General features: G+C 28.7%; 1 protein-coding gene across 1 annotated transcript in view; it reads right to left on the reverse strand.

The window, feature by feature from the left end:
* LOC133161359 (WD repeat domain phosphoinositide-interacting protein 4-like) overlaps window positions 1–18,815 on the reverse strand; it is a 73,305-nt gene extending 54,490 nt beyond the window's left edge. Inside the window, exon 1 of the mRNA XM_061289797.1 lies at window positions 18,749–18,815. Coding sequence (XP_061145781.1) covers window positions 18,749–18,800 — 52 coding nt within the window. The 5' untranslated portion in view covers window positions 18,801–18,815. The remainder of the gene's footprint in view (window positions 1–18,748) is intronic.
* Between the last annotated feature and the right edge of the window lie 2,326 nt (window positions 18,816–21,141).

Genomic DNA, 21,141 nt, shown 5'->3' on the forward strand with positions numbered 1-21,141 from the left:
ATTGTTAAACCAAAAATTGACTAAACAAGGTTGATTTTTAAACCAAAAATTGACTTAACAAGGTTGATTTTTAAACCAAAAATAGACGTCTGAAAAAGGTTGATTTTTAAACCAAAAATAGACGTCTAAAAAAGGTTGATTTTTAAACCAAAAATAGACGTGTAAAAAAGGTTGATTTTTAAACCAAAACTAGACGTCTAAAATAGGTTAATTTTTTTAACCAGAAATAGACGTCTAAAATAGGTTGATTTTTAGATCTAAAATAGGTTGATATATAGACCTAAAATAGACACCTAAATTAGCTTGATTTATAGACCCTTAGGTTGATTTATAGACCTATAGTAGACGTTTAAAATAGGTTTATTTATAGATCTAAAATAGGTTGATTTATAGACCAGAAATAGACGTCTAAAATAGGTTGATTTTTTAGATCTGAAATAGGTTGATATATAGACCTAAAATAGACGCCTAGATTAGGTTGATTTATAGACCCTTAGGTTGATTTATAGACCTAACGTAGACGTCTAAAATAAGTTGATTTTTAGATCTAAAATAGGTTGATTTATAGACCAGAAATAGACGTCTAAAATAGGTTGATTTTTAGATCTAAAATAGGTTGATATATAGACCTAAAATAGACGCCTAAATTAGGTCTATTTATAGCCCCTTAGGTTGATTTATAGACCTAAAGTAGACGTTTAAAATAGGTTTAAAATAGTTAAACATTAAATATGATCATATTTTGGAATTTTGAAGTCTGAACAAGCCGTAAGTTGTATAAATAATGCACAGAAGTTGTTTGGGTTTAACAAGCATATTGATCCGTACATGTGAATTGGTTATTCCTGTACCACTGATAAAGATAAAATTAAGTTGATTTTCAGACCAATAATAGACGTTTAAAAAAGGTTGATTTTTAAACCAAAAATTGACTAAACAAGGTTGATTTTTAAACCAAAAATAGACGTCTAAAATAGGTTGATTTTTAAACCAAAAATAGACGTCTAAAATAGGTTGATTTTTAAACCAAAAATAGACGTCTAAAAAAGGTTGATTTTTAAACCAAATCTAGACGTCTAAAATAGGTAAATTTTTAAACCAGAAATAGACGTCTAAAATAGGTTGATTTTTAGATCTAAAATAGGTTGCTATATAGACCTAAAATGGACACCTGAATTAGGTTGATTTATAGAACCTTAGGTTGATTTATAGACCTAAAGTAGACGTTTAAAATAGGTTTATTTATAGATCTAAAATAGGTTGATTTATAGACCAGAAATAGACGTCTAAAATAGGTTGATTTTTTTAGATCTAAAATAGGTTGATATATAGACCTAAAATAGACGCCTAGATTAGGTTGATTTATAGACCTAACGTAGACGTTTAAAATAGGTTTATTTATAGATCTAAAATAGGTTGATTTATAGACCAGAAATAGACGTCTAAAATAGGATGATTTTTAGATCTAAAATAGGTTGATATATAGACCTAAAATAGACGCCTAAGTTAGGTTGATTTATAGACCCTTAGGTTGATTTATAGACCTAAAGTAGACGTTTAAAATAGATCTAAAATAGGTTGATTTATAGACCAGAAATAGACGTCTAAAATAGGTTGATTTTCAGATCTAAAATAGGTTGATATATAGACCTAAAATAGACGCCTAAATTAGGTTGATTTATAGACCCTTAGGTTGATTTATAGACCTAAAGTAGACGTTTAAAATAGATCTAAAATAGGTTGATTTATAGACCAGAAATAGACGTCTAAAATAGGTTGATTTTTTAGATCTAAAATAGGTTGATATATAGACCTAAAATAGACACCTAGATTAGGTTGATTTATAGACCCTTAGGTTGATTTATAGACCTAACGTAGACGTTTAAAATAGGTTTATTTATAGATCTAAAATAGGTTGATTTATGGACCAGAAATAGACGTCTAAAATAGGTTGATTTTTAGATCTAAAATAGGTTGATATATAGACCTAAAATAGACGCCTAAATTAGGTTGATTTATAGACCCTTAGGTTGATTTATAGACCTAAAGTAGACGTTTAAAATAGATCTAAAATAGGTTGATTTATAGACCAGAAATAGACGTCTAAAATAGGTTGATTTTTAGATCTAAAATAGGTTGATATATAGACCTAAAATAGACACCTAAATTAGGTTGATTTATAGACCCTTAGGTTGATTTATAGACCTAAAGTAGACGTTTAAAATAGGTTTATTTATAGATCTAAAATAGGTTGATTTATAGACCAGAAATAGACGTCTAAAATAGGTTGATTTTTTAGATCTAAAATAGGTTGATATATAGACCTAAAATAGACCCCTAGATTAGGTTGATTTATAGACCCTTAGGTTGATTTATAGACCTAACGTAAACGTTTAAAATAGGTTTATTTATAGATCTAAAATAGGTTGATTTATAGACCAGAAATAGACGTCTAAAATAGGTTGATTTTTAGATCTAAAATAGGTTGATATATAGACCTAAAATAGACGCCTAAATTAGGTTGATTTATAGACCCTTAGGTTGATTTATAGACCTAAAGTAGACGTTTAAAATAGGTTGATTTTTTAGATCTAAAATAGGTTGATATATAGACCTAAAATAGACGCCTAGATTAGGTTGATTTATAGACCCTTAGGTTTATTTATAGACCTAAAGTAGACGTTTAAAATAGGTTCATTTATAGATCTAAAATAGGTTGATTTATAGACCTAAAATAAGTTGATTTATAGACCTAAAATAGTCAAAACTAAACTGTCGAGGTAGGGTCATTCAACAAAGTTTCCCAACCCTTATTAATTTGCAAAATCTTGATCTTGGCTCAATTTACTAGACGTTTAAAATAGGTTTATTTATAGATCTAAAATAGACCAGAAATAGACGTCTAAAATAGGTTGATTGTTAGATCTAAAATAGGTTGATATATAGACCTAAAATAGACTCCTAAATTAGGTTGATTTATAGACCCTTAGGTTGATTTATAGACCTAAAGTAGACGTTTAAAATAGGTTTATTTATAGATCTAAAATAGGTTGATTTATAGACCAGAAATAGACGTCTAAAATAGGTTGATTTTTTAGATCTAAAATAGGTTGATATATAGACCTAAAATAGACGCCTAGATTAGGTTGATTTATAGACCCTTAGGTTGATTTATAGACCTAACGTAGACGTTTAAAATAGGTTTATTTATAGATCTAAAATAGGTTGATTTATAGACCAGAAATAGACGTCTAAAATAGGTTGATTTTTTGATCTAAAATAGGTTGATATATAGACCTAAAATAGACGCCTAAATTAGGTTGATTTATAGACCCTTAGGTTGATTTATAGACCTAAAGTAGACGTTTAAAATAGGTTTAATTATTGATCTAAAATAGACCAGAAATAGACGTCTAAAATAGGTTGATTTTTTAGATCTAAAATAGGTTGATATATAGACCTAAAATAGACGCCTAGATTAGGTTGATTTATAGACCCTTAGGTTGATTTATAGACCTATTGTAGACGTTTAAAATAGGTTTATTTATAGATCTAAAATAGGTTGATTAATAGACCAGAAATAGATGTCTAAAATAAGTTGATTTTTAGATCTAAAATAGGTTGATATATAGACCTAAAATAGACGCCTAAATTAAGTTGATTTATAGACCCTTAGGTTGATTTATCGACCTAAAGTAGACGTTTAAAATAGGTTTAAAATAGTTAAACATTAAATATGATCATATTTTGGAATTTTGAAGTCTGAACAAGCCGTAAGTTGTATAAATAATGCACAGAAGTTGTTTGGGTTTAACAAGCATATTGATCTGTACATGTGAATTGGTTATTCCTGTACCACTGATAAAGATAAAATTAAGTTGATTTTCAGACCAAAAATAGACGTTTAAAAAAGGTTGATTTTTAAACCAAAAATTGACTAAACAAGGTTGATTTTTAAACCAAAAATAGACGTCTAAAAAAGGTTGATTTTTAAACCAAAAATAGACGTCTAAAATAGGTTGATTTTTAAACCAAAAATAGACGTCTGGAAAAGGTTGATTTTTAAACCAAAAATAGACGTCTAAAAAAGGTTGATTTTAAAACCAAAAATAGACGTCTAAAATAGGTTGATTTTTAAACCAAAAATAGACGTCTAAAATAGGTTGATTTTTAAACCAAATCTAGACGTCTAAAATAGGTTGATTTTTAAACCAGAAATAGACGTCTAAAATAGGTTGATTTTTAGATCTAAAATAGGTTGATATATAGACCTAAAATGGACACCTAAATTAGGTTGATTTATAGACCCTTAGGTTGATTTATAGACCTAAAGTAGACGTTTAAAATAGGTTTATTTATAGATCTAAAATAGGTTGATTTATAGACCAGAAATATACGTCTAAAATAGGTTGATTTTTTTAGATCTAAAATAGGTTGATATATAGACCTAAAATAGACCCCTAGATTAGGTTGATTTATAGACCCTTGGGTTGATTTATAGACCTAACGTAGACGTTTAAAATAGGTTTATTTATAGATCTAAAATAGGTTGATTAATAGACCAGAAATAGACGTCTAAAATAGGTTGATTTTTAGATCTAAAAAAGGTTGATATATAGACCTAAAATAGACGCCTAAATTAGGTTGATTTATAGACCCTTAGGTTGATTTATAGACCTAAAGTAGACGTTTAAAATAGGTTTAATTATAGATCTAAAATAGACCAGAAATAGACGTCTAAAATAGGTTGATTTTTAGATCTAAAATAGGTTGATATATAGACCTAAAATAGGTTGATTTATAGACCAGAAATAGACGTCTAAAATAGGTTGATTTTTAGATCTAAAATAGGTTGATATATAGACCTAAAATAGACGCCTAAATTAGGTTGATTTATAGACCCTTAGGTTGATTTATAGACCTAAAGTAGACGTTTAAAATAGGTTTAATTATAGATCTAAAATAGACCAGAAATAGACGTCTAAAATAGGTTGATTTTTAGATCTAAAATAGGTTGATATATAGACCTAAAATGGACACCTAAATTAGGTTGATTTATAGGCCCTTAGGTTGATTTATAGACCTAAAGTAGACGTTTAAAATAGGTTTATTTATAGATCTAAAATAGGTTGATTTATAGACCAGAAATAGACGTCTAAAATAGGTTGATTTTATAGATTTAAAATAGGTTGATATATAGACCTAAAATAGACGCCTATATTAGGTTGATTTATAGACCCTTAGGTTGATTTATAGACCTAACGTAGACGTTTAAAATAGGTTTATTTATAGATCTAAAATAGGTTGATTTATAGACCAGAAATAGACGTCTAAAATAGGTTGATTTTTAGATCTAAAATAGGTTGATATATAGACCTAAAATAGACGCCTAAATTAGGTTGATTTATAGACCCTTAGGTTGATTTATAGACCCTAAAGTAGACGTTTAAAATAGGTTTATTTATAGATCTAAAATAGACCAGAAATAGACGTCTAAAATAGGTTGATTTTTAGATCTAAAATAGGTTGATATATAGACCTAAAATAGACGCCTAAATTAGGTTGATTTATAGACCCTTAGGTTGATTTATAGACCTAAAGTAGACGTTTAAAATAGGTTTATTTATAGATCTAAAATAGACCAGAAATAGACGTCTAAAATAGGTTGATTTTTAGATCTAAAATAGGTTGATATATAGACCTAAAATAGACGCCTAAATTAGGTTGATTTATAGACCCTTAGGTTGATTTATAGACCTAAAGTAGACGTTTAAAATAGATCTAAAATAGGTTGATTTATAGACCAGAAATAGACGTCTAAAATAGGTTGATTTTTAGATCTCAAATAGGTTGATATATAGACCTAAAATAGACGCCTAAATTAGGTTGATTTATAGACCCTTAGGTTGATTTATAGACCTAAAGTAGACGTTTAAAATAGGTTTAATTATAGATCTCAAATAGACCAGAAATAGACGTCTAAAATAGGTTGATTTTTAGATCTAAAATAGGTTGATATATAGACCTAAAATAGACGATTTATAGACCAGAAATAGACGTCTAAAATAGGTTGATTTTTAGATCTAAAATAGGTTGATATATAGACCTAAAATAGACGCCTAAATTAGGTTGATTTATAGACCCTTAGAGGTTGATTTATAGACCTAAAGTAGACGTTTAAAATAGGTTTATTTTTAGATCTAAAATAGGTTGATATATAGACCTAAAATAGACGATTTATAGACCAGAAATAGACGTCTAAAATAGGTTGATTTTTAGATCTAAAATAGGTTGATATATAGACCTAAAATAGACGCCTAAATTAGGTTGAATTATAGACCCTTAGGTTGATTTATAGACCTAAAGTAGACGTTTAAAATAGGTTTATTTTTAGATCTAAAATAGGTTGATATATAGACCTAAAATAGACTATTTATAGACCAGAAATAGACGTCTAAAATAGGTTGATTTTTAGATCTAAAATAGGTTGATATATAGACCTAAAATAGTCGCCTAGATTAGGTTGATTTATAGACCTAAAGTAGACGTTTAAAATAGATCTAAAATAGGTTGATTTATAGACCAGAAATAGACGTCTAAAATAGGTTGACTTTTAGATCTAAAATAAGTCTATATATAGACCTAAAATAGACGCCTAAATTAGGTTGATTTATAGACCCTTAGGTTGATTTATAGACCTAAAGTAGACGTTTAAAATAGGTTTAATTATAGATCTCAAATAGACCAGAAATAGACGTCTAAAATAGGTTTATTTTTAGATCTAAAATAGGTTGATATATAGACCTAAAATAGACGATTTATAGACCAGAAATAGACGTCTAAAATAGGTTGATATTTTAGATCTAAAATAGGTTGATATATAGACCTAAAATAGACGCCTAGATTAGGTTGATTTATAGACCCTTAGGTTGATTTATAGACCTAACGTAGATGTTTAAAATAGGTTTATTTATAGATCTAAAATAGGTTGATTTATAGACCAGAAATAGACGTCTAAAATAGGTTGATTTTTTTAGATCTAAAATAGGTTGATATATAGACCTAAAATAGACGCCTAGATTAGGTTGATTTATAGACCCTTAGGTTGATTTATAGACCTAACGTAGACGTTTAAAATAGGTTTATTTATAGATCTAAAATAGGTTGATTTATAGACCAGAAATAGACGTCTAAAATAGGTTGATTTTTAGATCTAAAATAGGTTGATATATAGACCTAAAATAGACGCCTAAATTAGGTTGATTTATAGACCCTTAGGTTGATTTATAGACCTAAAGTAGACGTTTAAAATAGGTTTATTTATAGATCTAAAATAGGTTGATTTATAGACCTAAAATAGGTTGATTTATAGACCTAAAATAGTCAAAACTAAACTGTCGAGGTAGGGTCATTCAACAAAGTTTCCCAACCCTTATTGATTTGCAAAATCTTGATCTTGGCTCAATTTACTAGACGTCTAAATTAAAAACATTAAATATGATCATATTTTGGATTTTTGAAGTCTGAACAAGCCGTAAGTTGTATAAATAATGCACAGAAGTTGTTTGGGTTTAACAAGCATATTGATCCGTACATGTGAATTGGTTATTCCTGTACCACTGATAAAGATAAAATTAAGTTGATTTTCAGACCACAAATAGACGTTTAAAAAAGGTTGATTTTTAAACCAAAAATTGACTAAACAAGGTTGATTTTTAAACAAAAAATAGCTGTATTAAATAGGTTGAATTTTAAACCAAAAATAGACGTCTAAAAAAGGTTGATTTTTAAACAAAAAATAGACGTCTAAAATAGGTTGATTTTTAAATAAAAATAGAAGTCTAAAATAGGTTGATTTTAAAACCAAAAATAGACGTCTAAGATAGGTTGATTTTTAAACCAAAAATAGACGTCTAAAAAAGGTTGATTTTTAAACCAAAAATAGACGTCTAAAAAAGGTTGATTTTTAAACCAAAAATAGATGTCTAAAAAAGGTTGATTTTTAAACCAAAAATAGACGTCTAAAATAGGTTGATTTTTTAAACCAAAAATAGATGTCTAAAATAGGTTGATTTTTAAACCAAAAATAGACTTGTAAAAAAGGTTGATTTTTAAACCAGAAATAGACGTCTAAAATAGGTTAATTTTTAAACCAGAAATAGAAGTCTAAAATAGGTTGATTTTTAGATCTAAAATAGGTTGATATATAGACCTAAAATAGACACCTAAATTAGGTTGATTTATAGACCCTTAGGTTTATTTATAGACCTATAGTAGACGTTTAAAATAGGTTTATTTATAGATCTAAAATAGGTTGATTTATAGACCAGAAATAGACGTCTAAAATAGGTTGATTTTTAGATCTAAAATAGGTTGATATATAGACCTAAAATAGACGCCTAAATTAGGTTGATTTATAGACCCTTAGGTTGATTTATAGACCTAAAGTAGACGTTTAAAATAGGTTTATTTATAGATCTAAAATAGACCAGAAATAGACGTCTAAAATAGGTTGATTTTTAGATCTAAAATAGGTTGATATATAGACCTAAAATAGACGCCTAAATTAGGTTGATTTATAGACCCTTAGGTTGATTTATAGACCTAAAGTAGACGTTTAAAATAGATCTAAAATAGGTTGATTTATAGACCAGAAATAGACGTCTAAAATAGGTTGATTTTTAGATCTCAAATAGGTTGATATATAGACCTAAAATAGACGCCTAAATTAGGTTGATTTATAGACCCTTAGGTTGATTTATAGACCTAAAGTAGACGTTTAAAATAGGTTTAATTATAGATCTCAAATAGACCAGAAATAGACGTCTAAAATAGGTTGATTTTTAGATCTAAAATAGGTTGATATATAGACCTAAAATAGACGATTTATAGACCAGAAATAGACGTCTAAAATAGGTTGATTTTTAGATCTAAAATAGGTTGATATATAGACCTAAAATAGACGCCTAAATTAGGTTGATTTATAGACCCTTAGGTTGATTTATAGACCTAAAGTAGACGTTTAAAATAGGTTTATTTTTAGATCTAAAATAGGTTGATATACAGACCTAAAATAGACGATTTATAGACCAGAAATAGACGTCTAATATAGGTTGATTTTTAGATCTAAAATAGGTTGATATAGACCTAAAATAGACGCCTAAATTAGGTTGAATTATAGACCCTTAGGTTGATTTATAGACCTAAAGTAGACGTTTAAAATAGGTTTATTTTTAGATCTAAAATAGGTTGATATATAGACCTAAAATAGACGATTTATAGACCAGAAATAGACGTCTAAAATAGGTTGATTTTTAGATCTAAAATAGGTTGATATATAGACCTAAAATAGTCGCCTAGATTAGGTTGATTTATAGACCAGAAGTAGACGTTTAAAATAGATCTAAAATAGGTTGATTTATAGACCAGAAATAGACGTCTAAAATAGGTTGACTTTTAGATCTAAAATAAGTCTATATATAGACCTAAAATAGACGCCTAAATTAGGTTGATTTATAGACCCTTAGGTTGATTTATAGACCTAAAGTAGACGTTTAAAATAGGTTTAATTATAGATCTCAAATAGACCAGAAATAGACGTCTAAAATAGGTTTATTTTTAGATCTAAAATAGGTTGATATATAGACCTAAAATAGACGATTTATAGACCAGAAATAGACGTCTAAAATAGGTTGATATTTTAGATCTAAAATAGGTTGATATATAGACCTAAAATAGACGCCTAGATTAGGTTGATTTATAGACCCTTAGGTTGATTTATAGACCTAACGTAGATGTTTAAAATAGGTTTATTTATAGATCTAAAATAGGTTGATTTATAGACCAGAAATAGACGTCTAAAATAGGTTGATTTTTTTAGATCTAAAATAGGTTGATATATAGACCTAAAATAGACGCCTAGATTAGGTTGATTTATAGACCCTTAGGTTGATTTATAGACCTAACGTAGACGTTTAAAATAGGTTTATTTATAGATCTAAAATAGGTTGATTTATAGACCAGAAATAGACGTCTAAAATAGGTTGATTTTTAGATCTAAAATAGGTTGATATATAGACCTAAAATAGACGCCTAAATTAGGTTGATTTATAGACCCTTAGGTTGATTTATAGACCTAAAGTAGACGTTTAAAATAGGTTTATTTATAGATCTAAAATAGGTTGATTTATAGACCTAAAATAGGTTGATTTATAGACCTAAAATAGTCAAAACTAAACTGTCGAGGTAGGGTCATTCAACAAAGTTTCCCAACCCTTATTGATTTGCAAAATCTTGATCTTGGCTCAATTTACTAGACGTCTAAATTAAAAACATTAAATATGATCATATTTTGGATTTTTGAAGTCTGAACAAGCCGTAAGTTGTATAAATAATGCACAGAAGTTGTTTGGGTTTAACAAGCATATTGATCCGTACATGTGAATTGGTTATTCCTGTACCACTGATAAAGATAAAATTAAGTTGATTTTCAGACCACAAATAGACGTTTAAAAAAGGTTGATTTTTAAACCAAAAATTGACTAAACAAGGTTGATTTTTAAACCAAACATAGCTGTATTAAATAGGTTGAATTTTAAACCAAAAATAGACGTCTAAAAAAGGTTGATTTTTAAACAAAAAATAGACGTCTAAAATAGGTTGATTTTTAAATAAAAATAGAAGTCTAAAATAGGTTGATTTTAAAACCAAAAATAGACGTCTAAGATAGGTTGATTTTTAAACCAAAAATAGACGTCTAAAAAAGGTTGATTTTTAAACCAAAAATAGACGTCTAAAAAAGGTTGATTTTTAAACCAAAAATAGATGTCTAAAAAAGGTTGATTTTTAAACCAAAAATAGACGTCTAAAATAGGTTGATTTTTTAAACCAAAAATAGACGTCTAAAATAGGTTGATTTTTAAACCAAAAATAGACTTGTAAAAAAGGTTGATTTTTAAACCAGAAATAGACGTCTAAAATAGGTTAATTTTTAAACCAGAAATAGAAGTCTAAAATAGGTTGATTTTTAGATCTAAAATAGGTTGATATATAGACCTAAAATAGACACCTAAATTAGGTTGATTTATAGACCCTTAGGTTTATTTATAGACCTATAGTAGACGTTTAAAATAGGTTTATTTATAGATCTAAAATAGGTTGATTTATAGACCAGAAATAGACGTCTAAAATAGGTTGATTTTTAGATCTAAAATAGGTTGATATATAGACCTAAAATAGACGCCTAAATTAGGTTGATTTATAGACCCTTAGGTTGATTTATAGACCTAAAGTAGACGTTTAAAATAGGTTTATTTATAGATCTAAAATAGACCAGAAATAGACGTCTAAAATAGGTTGATTTTTAGATCTAAAATAGGTTGATATATAGACCTAAAATAGACGCCTAAATTAGGTTGATTTATAGACCCTTAGGTTGATTTATAGACCTAAAGTAGACGTTTAAAATAGATCTAAAATAGGTTGATTTATAGACCAGAAATAGACGTCTAAAATAGGTTGATTTTTAGATCTCAAATAGGTTGATATATAGACCTAAAATAGACGCCTAAATTAGGTTGATTTATAGACCCTTAGGTTGATTTATAGACCTAAAGTAGACGTTTAAAATAGGTTTAATTATAGATCTCAAATAGACCAGAAATAGACGTCTAAAATAGGTTGATTTTTAGATCTAAAATAGGTTGATATATAGACCTAAAATAGACGATTTATAGACCAGAAATAGACGTCTAAAATAGGTTGATTTTTAGATCTAAAATAGGTTGATATATAGACCTAAAATAGACGCCTAAATTAGGTTGATTTATAGACCCTTAGGTTGATTTATAGACCTAAAGTAGACGTTTAAAATAGGTTTATTTTTAGATCTAAAATAGGTTGATATACAGACCTAAAATAGACGATTTATAGACCAGAAATAGACGTCTAATATAGGTTGATTTTTAGATCTAAAATAGGTTGATATAGACCTAAAATAGACGCCTAAATTAGGTTGAATTATAGACCCTTAGGTTGATTTATAGACCTAAAGTAGACGTTTAAAATAGGTTTATTTTTAGATCTAAAATAGGTTGATATATAGACCTAAAATAGACGATTTATAGACCAGAAATAGACGTCTAAAATAGGTTGATTTTTAGATCTAAAATAGGTTGATATATAGACCTAAAATAGTCGCCTAGATTAGGTTGATTTATAGACCAGAAGTAGACGTTTAAAATAGATCTAAAATAGGTTGATTTATAGACCAGAAATAGACGTCTAAAATAGGTTGACTTTTAGATCTAAAATAAGTCTATATATAGACCTAAAATAGACGCCTAAATTAGGTTGATTTATAGACCCTTAGGTTGATTTATAGACCTAAAGTAGACGTTTAAAATAGGTTTAATTATAGATCTCAAATAGACCAGAAATAGACGTCTAAAATAGGTTTATTTTTAGATCTAAAATAGGTTGATATATAGACCTAAAATAGACGATTTATAGACCAGAAATAGACGTCTAAAATAGGTTGATATTTTAGATCTAAAATAGGTTGATATATAGACCTAAAATAGACGCCTAGATTAGGTTGATTTATAGACCCTTAGGTTGATTTATAGACCTAACGTAGATGTTTAAAATAGGTTTATTTATAGATCTAAAATAGGTTGATTTATAGACCAGAAATAGACGTCTAAAATAGGTTGATTTTTTTAGATCTAAAATAGGTTGATATATAGACCTAAAATAGACGCCTAGATTAGGTTGATTTATAGACCCTTAGGTTGATTTATAGACCTAACGTAGACGTTTAAAATAGGTTTATTTATAGATCTAAAATAGGTTGATTTATAGACCAGAAATAGACGTCTAAAATAGGTTGATTTTTAGATCTAAAATAGGTTGATATATAGACCTAAAATAGACGCCTAAATTAGGTTGATTTATAGACCCTTAGGTTGATTTATAGACCTAAAGTAGACGTTTAAAATAGGTTTATTTATAGATCTAAAATAGGTTGATTTATAGACCTAAAATAGGTTGATTTATAGACCTAAAATAGTCAAAACTAAACTGTCGAGGTAGGGTCATTCAACAAAGTTTCCCAACCCTTATTGATTTGCAAAATCTTGATCTTGGCTCAATTTACTAGACGTCTAAATTAAAAACATTAAATATGATCATATTTTGGATTTTTGAAGTCTGAACAAGCCGTAAGTTGTATAAATAATGCACAGAAGTTGTTTGGGTTTAACAAGCATATTGATCCGTACATGTGAATTGGTTATTCCTGTACCACTGATAAAGATAAAATTAAGTTGATTTTCAGACCACAAATAGACGTTTAAAAAAGGTTGATTTTTAAACCAAAAATTGACTAAACAAGGTTGATTTTTAAACCAAACATAGCTGTATTAAATAGGTTGAATTTTAAACCAAAAATAGACGTCTAAAAAAGGTTGATTTTTAAACAAAAAATAGACGTCTAAAATAGGTTGATTTTTAAATAAAAATAGAAGTCTAAAATAGGTTGATTTTAAAACCAAAAATAGACGTCTAAGATAGGTTGATTTTTAAACCAAAAATAGACGTCTAAAAAAGGTTGATTTTTAAACCAAAAATAGACGTCTAAAAAAGGTTGATTTTTAAACCAAAAATAGATGTCTAAAAAAGGTTGATTTTTAAACCAAAAATAGACGTCTAAAATAGGTTGATTTTTTAAACCAAAAATAGACGTCTAAAATAGGTTGATTTTTAAACCAAAAATAGACTTGTAAAAAAGGTTGATTTTTAAACCAGAAATAGACGTCTAAAATAGGTTAATTTTTAAACCAGAAATAGAAGTCTAAAATAGGTTGATTTTTAGATCTAAAATAGGTTGATATATAGACCTAAAATAGACACCTAAATTAGGTTGATTTATAGACCCTTAGGTTTATTTATAGACCTATAGTAGACGTTTAAAATAGGTTTATTTATAGATCTAAAATAGGTTGATTTATAGACCAGAAATAGACGTCTAAAATAGGTTGATTTTTAGATCTAAAATAGGTTGATATATAGACCTAAAATAGACGCCTAAATTAGGTTGATTTATAGACCCTTAGGTTGATTTATAGACCTAAAGTAGACGTTTAAAATAGGTTTATTTATAGATCTAAAATAGACCAGAAATAGACGTCTAAAATAGGTTGATTTTTAGATCTAAAATAGGTTGATATATAGACCTAAAATAGACGCCTAAATTAGGTTGATTTATAGACCCTTAGGTTGATTTATAGACCTAAAGTAGACGTTTAAAATAGATCTAAAATAGGTTGATTTATAGACCAGAAATAGACGTCTAAAATAGGTTGATTTTTAGATCTCAAATAGGTTGATATATAGACCTAAAATAGACGCCTAAATTAGGTTGATTTATAGACCCTTAGGTTGATTTATAGACCTAAAGTAGACGTTTAAAATAGGTTTAATTATAGATCTCAAATAGACCAGAAATAGACGTCTAAAATAGGTTGATTTTTAGATCTAAAATAGGTTGATATATAGACCTAAAATAGACGATTTATAGACCAGAAATAGACGTCTAAAATAGGTTGATTTTTAGATCTAAAATAGGTTGATATATAGACCTAAAATAGACGCCTAAATTAGGTTGATTTATAGACCCTTAGGTTGATTTATAGACCTAAAGTAGACGTTTAAAATAGGTTCATTTTTAGATCTAAAATAGGTTGATATATAGACCTAAAATAGACGATTTATAGACCAGAAATAGACGTCTAAAATAGGTTGATTTTTAGATCTAAAATAGGTTGATATATAGACCTAAAATAGACGCCTAAATTAGGTTGAATTATAGACCCTTAGGTTGATTTATAGACCTAAAGTAGACGTTTAAAATAGGTTTATTTTTAGATCTAAAATAGGTTGATATATAGACCTAAAATAGACGATTTATAGACCAGAAATAGACGTCTAAAATAGGTTGATTTTTAGATCTAAAATAGGTTGATATATAGACCTAAAATAGTCGCCTAGATTAGGTTGATTTATAGACCTAAAGTAGACGTTTAAAATAGATCTAAAATAGGTTGATTTATAGACCAGAAATAGACGTCTAAAATAGGTTGACTTTTAGATCTAAAATAAGTCTATATATAGACCTAAAATAGACGCCTAAATTAGGTTGATTTATAGACCCTTAGGTTGATTTATAGACCTAAAGTAGACGTTTAAAATAGGTTTAATTATAGATCTCAAATAGACCAGAAATAGACGTCTAAAATAGGTTTATTTTTAGATCTAAAATAGGTTGATATATAGACCTAAAATAGACGATTTATAGACCAGAAATAGACGTCTAAAATAGGTTAATATTTTAGATCTAAAATAGGTTGATATATAGACCTAAAATAGACGCCTAGATTAGGTTGATTTATAGACCCTTAGGTTGATTTATAGACCTAACGTAGATGTTTAAAATAGGTTTATTTATAGATCTAAAATAGGTTGATTTATAGACCAGAAATAGACGTCTAAAATAGGTTGATTTTTAGATCTAAAATAAGTTGATATATAGACCTAAAATAGACGCCTAAATTAGGTTGATTTATAGACCCTTAGGTTGATTTATAGACCTAAAGTAGACGTTTAAAATAGATCTAAAATAGGTTGATTTATAGACCAGAAATAGACGTCTAAAATAGGTTGATTTTTAGATCTAAAATAGGTTGATATATAGACCTAAAATAGACGCCTAAATTAGGTTGATTTATAGACCCTTAGGTTGATTTATAGACCTAAAGTAGACGTTTAAAATAGGTTTATTTATAGATCTAAAATAGACCAGAAATAGACGTCTAAAATTGGTTGATTTTTAGATCTAAAATAGGTTGATACATAGACCTAAAATAGACGCCTAAATTAGGTTGATTTAAAGACCCTTAGGTTGATTTATAGACCTAAAGTAGACGTTTAAAATAGATCTAAAATAGGTTGATTTATAGACCAGAAATAGACGTCTAAAATAGGTTGATTTTTAGATCTAAAATAGGTTGATATATAGACCTAAAATAGACGCCTAAATTAGGTTGATTTATAGACCCTTAGGTTGATTTATAGACCTAAAGTAGACGTTTTAAATAGGTTTATTTATAGATCTAAAATAGGCTGATTTATAGATCTAAAATAAGTTGATTTATAGACCTAAAATAGTCAAAACTAAACTGTCGAGGTAGGGTCATTCAACAAAGTTTCCCAACCCTTATTAATTTGCAAAATCTTGATCTTGGCTCAATTTACTAGACGTCTAAATTAAAAACATTAAATATGATCATATTTTGGAATTTTGAAGTCTGAACAAGCCGTAAGTTGTATAAATAATGCACAGACGTTGTTTGGGTTTAACAAGCATATTGATCCGTACATGTGAATTGGTTATTCCTGTACCACTGATAAAGATAAAATTAAGTTGATTTTCAGACCAAAAATAGACGTTTAAAAAAGGTTGATTTTTAAACCAAAAATTGACTAAACAAGGTTCATTTTTAAACCAAACATAGATGTATTAAATAGGTTGAATTTTAAACCTAAAATAGACGTCTAAAAAAGGTTGATTTTTAAACAAAAAATAGACGTCTAAAATAGGTTGATTTTTAAACCAAAAATAGACGTCTAAAATAGGTTGATTTTTAAACCAAAAATAGACGTTTTAGAAAGGTTGATTTTTAAACCAAAAATAGACGTCTAAAATAGGTTGATTTTTATACCAAAAATAGACGTCTAAAAAAGGTTGATTTTTATACCAAAAATAGACGTCTAAAAAAGGTTGATTTTTAAACCAAAAATAGACGTCTAAAATAGGTTGATTTTTAAACCAAAAATAGATGTCTAAAATAGGTTGATTTTTAAACCAAAAATAGATGTCTAAAAAAAGTTGATTTTTAAACCAAAACTTGACGTCTAAAATAGGTTAATTTTTAAACCAGAAATAGACGTCTACAATAGGTTGATTTTTAGATCTAAAATAGGTTGATATATAGACCTAAAATAGACACCTAAATTAGGTTGATTTATAGACCCTTAGGTTGATTTATAGACCTAAAGTAGACGTTTAAAATAGGTTTATTTATAGATCTAAAATAGGTTGATTTATAGACCAGAAATAGACGTCTAAAATAGGTTGATTTTTTAGATCTAAAATAGGTTGATATATAGACCTAAAATAGACGCCTAGATTAGGTTGATTTATAGACCCTTAGGTTGATTTATAGACCTATTGTAGACGTTTAAAATAGGTTTATTTATAGATCTAAAATAGGTTGATTTATAGACCAGAAATAGACGTCTAAAATAGGTTGATTTTTTAGATCTAAAATAGGTTGATATATAGACCTTAAATAGACGCCTAGATTAGGTTGATTTATAGACCCTTAGGTTGATTTATAGACCTAACGTAGACGTTTAAAATAGGTTTATTTATAGATCTAATAGACCAGAAATAGACGTCTAAAATAGGTTGATTTTTAGATCTAAAATAGGTTGATATATAGACCTAAAATAGACGCCTAAATTAGGTTGATTTATAGACCCTTAGGTTGATTTATAGACCTAAAGTAGACGTTTAAAATAGGTTGATTTTTAGATCTAAAATAGGTTGATATATAGACCTAAAATAGACTATTTATAGACCAGAAATAGACGTCTAAAATAGGTTGATTTTTAGATCTAAAATAGGTTGATATATAGACCTAAAATAGACGCCTAAATTAGGTTGATTTATAGACCCTTTGGTTGATTTATAGACCAAAAGTAGACGTTTAAAATAGGTTTATTTATAGATCTAAAATAGACCAGAAATAGACGTCTAAAATAGGTTGATTTATAGATCTAAAATAGGTTGATATATAGACCTAAATATACATATATATAGCACCTAACCACATCAGACCTTAGCACCTAGCCTCTTAGCACCTAGCCTCTTAGCACCTAGCCTCTTAGCACCTAGCCTCTTAGCACCTAGCCTCTCGCACTTTACTTGTTTGAAAAGCAGTGGGAAGTAAGACTTATTTCATTTATTTAAAGGGAAGAAGACGTCTTTATTTAATGGGAAGAATGGATTTGCTGGGATTCCAAATTTCCAAAATGGTTGAATGAAGTAATTTCAAATGTGATTTCTGATAAATACTAGGTGTGAACACAAAAACTACTGCACAAGATGGCCAGTTTAATTGTTTGAAAAGGACTGTGCAGAAGAGAGACTTATTTCATTTATTTAATGGGAAGGAATAAGACTTATTTAGTTTGTTTAATCTATTTTTGTTCCCAGGCAAAATTGGATATGCTGCAATTGCAAATTTTAACAAAGCACAGTGCCAAATCTTGACTTGAGACCTGCTAGGACGTATTAAACGCTTAGCTAAATTGATAGAAGTTGGTCGTATGAGCGAGTGGAGTAACATGAGATCTATTCTCGTCTACACATAGCACACACAACTTTGGATATTTTGAATGAATGAGTGAGTGAATGAATCTTATTTGTTCATTTAAATGATGACTGTATGAATACTAGGTATAAACAGAAAATCTCCTGCACAAATGGCCAGTTTACTTGTTCGAAAAGGTGTGGGAACAAATAATCTATCCAATTTAAGACAAATGTAGTTACCTCTAACAATGTGTTGCTTTAGCTATTGTTGTCTGTGACCTTCCCATGAATAAAAAGGAAGGACGGACTCACCGAAGACGTCTTCGCCAACGTGCAAGCGTTGTACTTTGTATCCTTCAAACATACAGGCAACGAACACGGTGGAACCTAAAGGAATGAAAGAAAACTTTATCATTTGCCCTCAACCAACATTCGCAGATAAAACACAATGTGACGTGCGGGGTTAGGGTTAAAGGTTGAGGGAGGGGCCCTCGTTTTAAACAACTTTTTTGAAAAGGAGTGTGAATTTATTTAATGGGAAGAAGTAAGACTTATTTAGTTTATTGAATCTATTTTTGTTCCCTGGCAAAATTGCATTTGCTGCAATTGCAAATTTCAACAAAGTATGGTGCCAAATCTTAACTTGAGATCTGATAGGATGTATTAAACGCTTAGTTAAATCGATAGAGGTTGGTAATCAGAGCGAGTGGAGTAACGGTGGTTGAATGAATAAATGAATGTTGAAAGTATTTTAAATTATGACTTTGTATAAATACTAGGTATTAACAGAACATCTACTGCACAAAATGGGCAATTTACTTGTTTGAGAAGGAATGGCAAGAAGAGAAGTATGACTTATTTAATCTGTTTGTTCCCAGGCAAAATTTGATGCGCTGCATTTCCAAATGTCACCACATGATGGTGCCAGATTTTGACTTCAGCCCTGATAGGCCATATTAAACACTTAGTTGAATTGATAGAAGTTGGTAATAAGACAGAGTGGAGTAACATGAATGTTCTGAATTAGACATAGTTTGAATATGCTTTTGAATATTTTTAGGTAAACAGTTTAGCTTCACTTTGAGCATCATTTGAGCAGTCTGATAATCAACCAAATCTTTGAATTGAAGAATTTAGGATTTAAGAGTTAGCTTGTTATCATGTTCAAGGTAATCAGATTTGTTTAAAATTCGAATGGCCTTCTTTTAAAAACTATTCTGGATTACTACTTTGGATCTTTCTTGAATGGATGAATGAATGTTGAAAGTAATTTAAACTATGACTTTGTATAAATACTAGGTATTAACAGAACACCTACTGCGCAAAATGGGCAATTTACTTGTTTGAGAATGAGTGGCAAGAAGAGAACTAAGACTTATTTAATATGTTTGTTCCCAGGCAAAATTGGATGTGCTGCAATTCCAGATTCCACCACATGATGGTGCCAGATTTTGACTTCAGCCCTGATAGGCCATATTAAACACTTAGTTGAATTGATAGAAATTGGTAAGACCGAGTGAAGTAACATGAATGTTCTGAATTAGACATAGTTTGTATATGCTTTTGAATATTTTTAGGTAAACAGTTTAGCTTCGCTTTGAGCATCATTTGAGCAGTCTGATAATCAACCAAATCTTTGAATTGAAGAATTTAGGATTTAAGAAATAGCTTGTTATCATGTTCAAGGTAATCAGATTTGTTTACAATTCGAATGGCCTTCTTTTAAAAACTATTCTGGATTACTACTTTGGATCTTTCTTGAATGGATGAATGAATGTTGAAAGTAATTTAAATTATGACTTTGTATAAATACTAGGTATTAACAGAACATCTACTGCGCAAAATGGGCAATTTACTTGTTTGAGAAGGAGTGACAAGAAGAGAAGTAAGATTTATTTAATCCGTTTGTTCCCAGGCAAAATTGGATGTGCTGCAATTCCACATTTCACCACATGATGGTGCCAAATTTTGACTTCAGCCCTGATAGGCCATATTAAACACTTAGTTGAATTGATAGAAGTTTTTTGAATATTTTTGGGGTAAACAGTTTAGCTTCGCTTTGAGCATCATTTGAGCAGTCTGATAATTGACCAAATCTTTGAATTGAAGAATTTGGGATTTAAGAAATAGCTTGTTATTATGTTCAGGGTAACCAGATTTGTATATAATTATAATGGCCTTCTTTTGAAAACTATTCTGAATTACAATTTTGGATCTTTTCTTATATTACTTTGCAACAATATACTCGGTGACAGATTACACAGTATAATTACATATGTTAATTTGAGAGTGCCCACACTCAATTTACTTATGGTTATGTGTTACATTAATTACTGTTAGACATGAAATAGTGTTGAACATAAATGGAGGAAGAAAGGGGTACTCACGGTTGTGATCAATGAAGCAAGCCTCCAATTGATTTGTATAGTCATTCTTCTTACATTCTTCTTCTTCTAACAGTGGAAAACATACAGCAAACAACGTTGAACCTAATGGAATGAAAATAAACGTTAACATTTAACCTCAACCAACATACGCAGATGCAACGCAACTACGTTTCAGCTAGGGTTAGCTACTCAGCTACACATTGCTATTACACTGGACGCTAGCTACATCGACAACTTTAGTCAAACTTCGCAAAAGTAAATCTCTTTAAACACTACGGCCATCTGCTCCTGGTTCCCGGTTCGGCCGGCGAGTCAAAA

Source organism: Syngnathus typhle, linkage group LG10, assembly GCF_033458585.1.
Source record: "Syngnathus typhle isolate RoL2023-S1 ecotype Sweden linkage group LG10, RoL_Styp_1.0, whole genome shotgun sequence".
Taxonomy (NCBI): Eukaryota; Metazoa; Chordata; class Actinopteri; order Syngnathiformes; family Syngnathidae; genus Syngnathus; species Syngnathus typhle.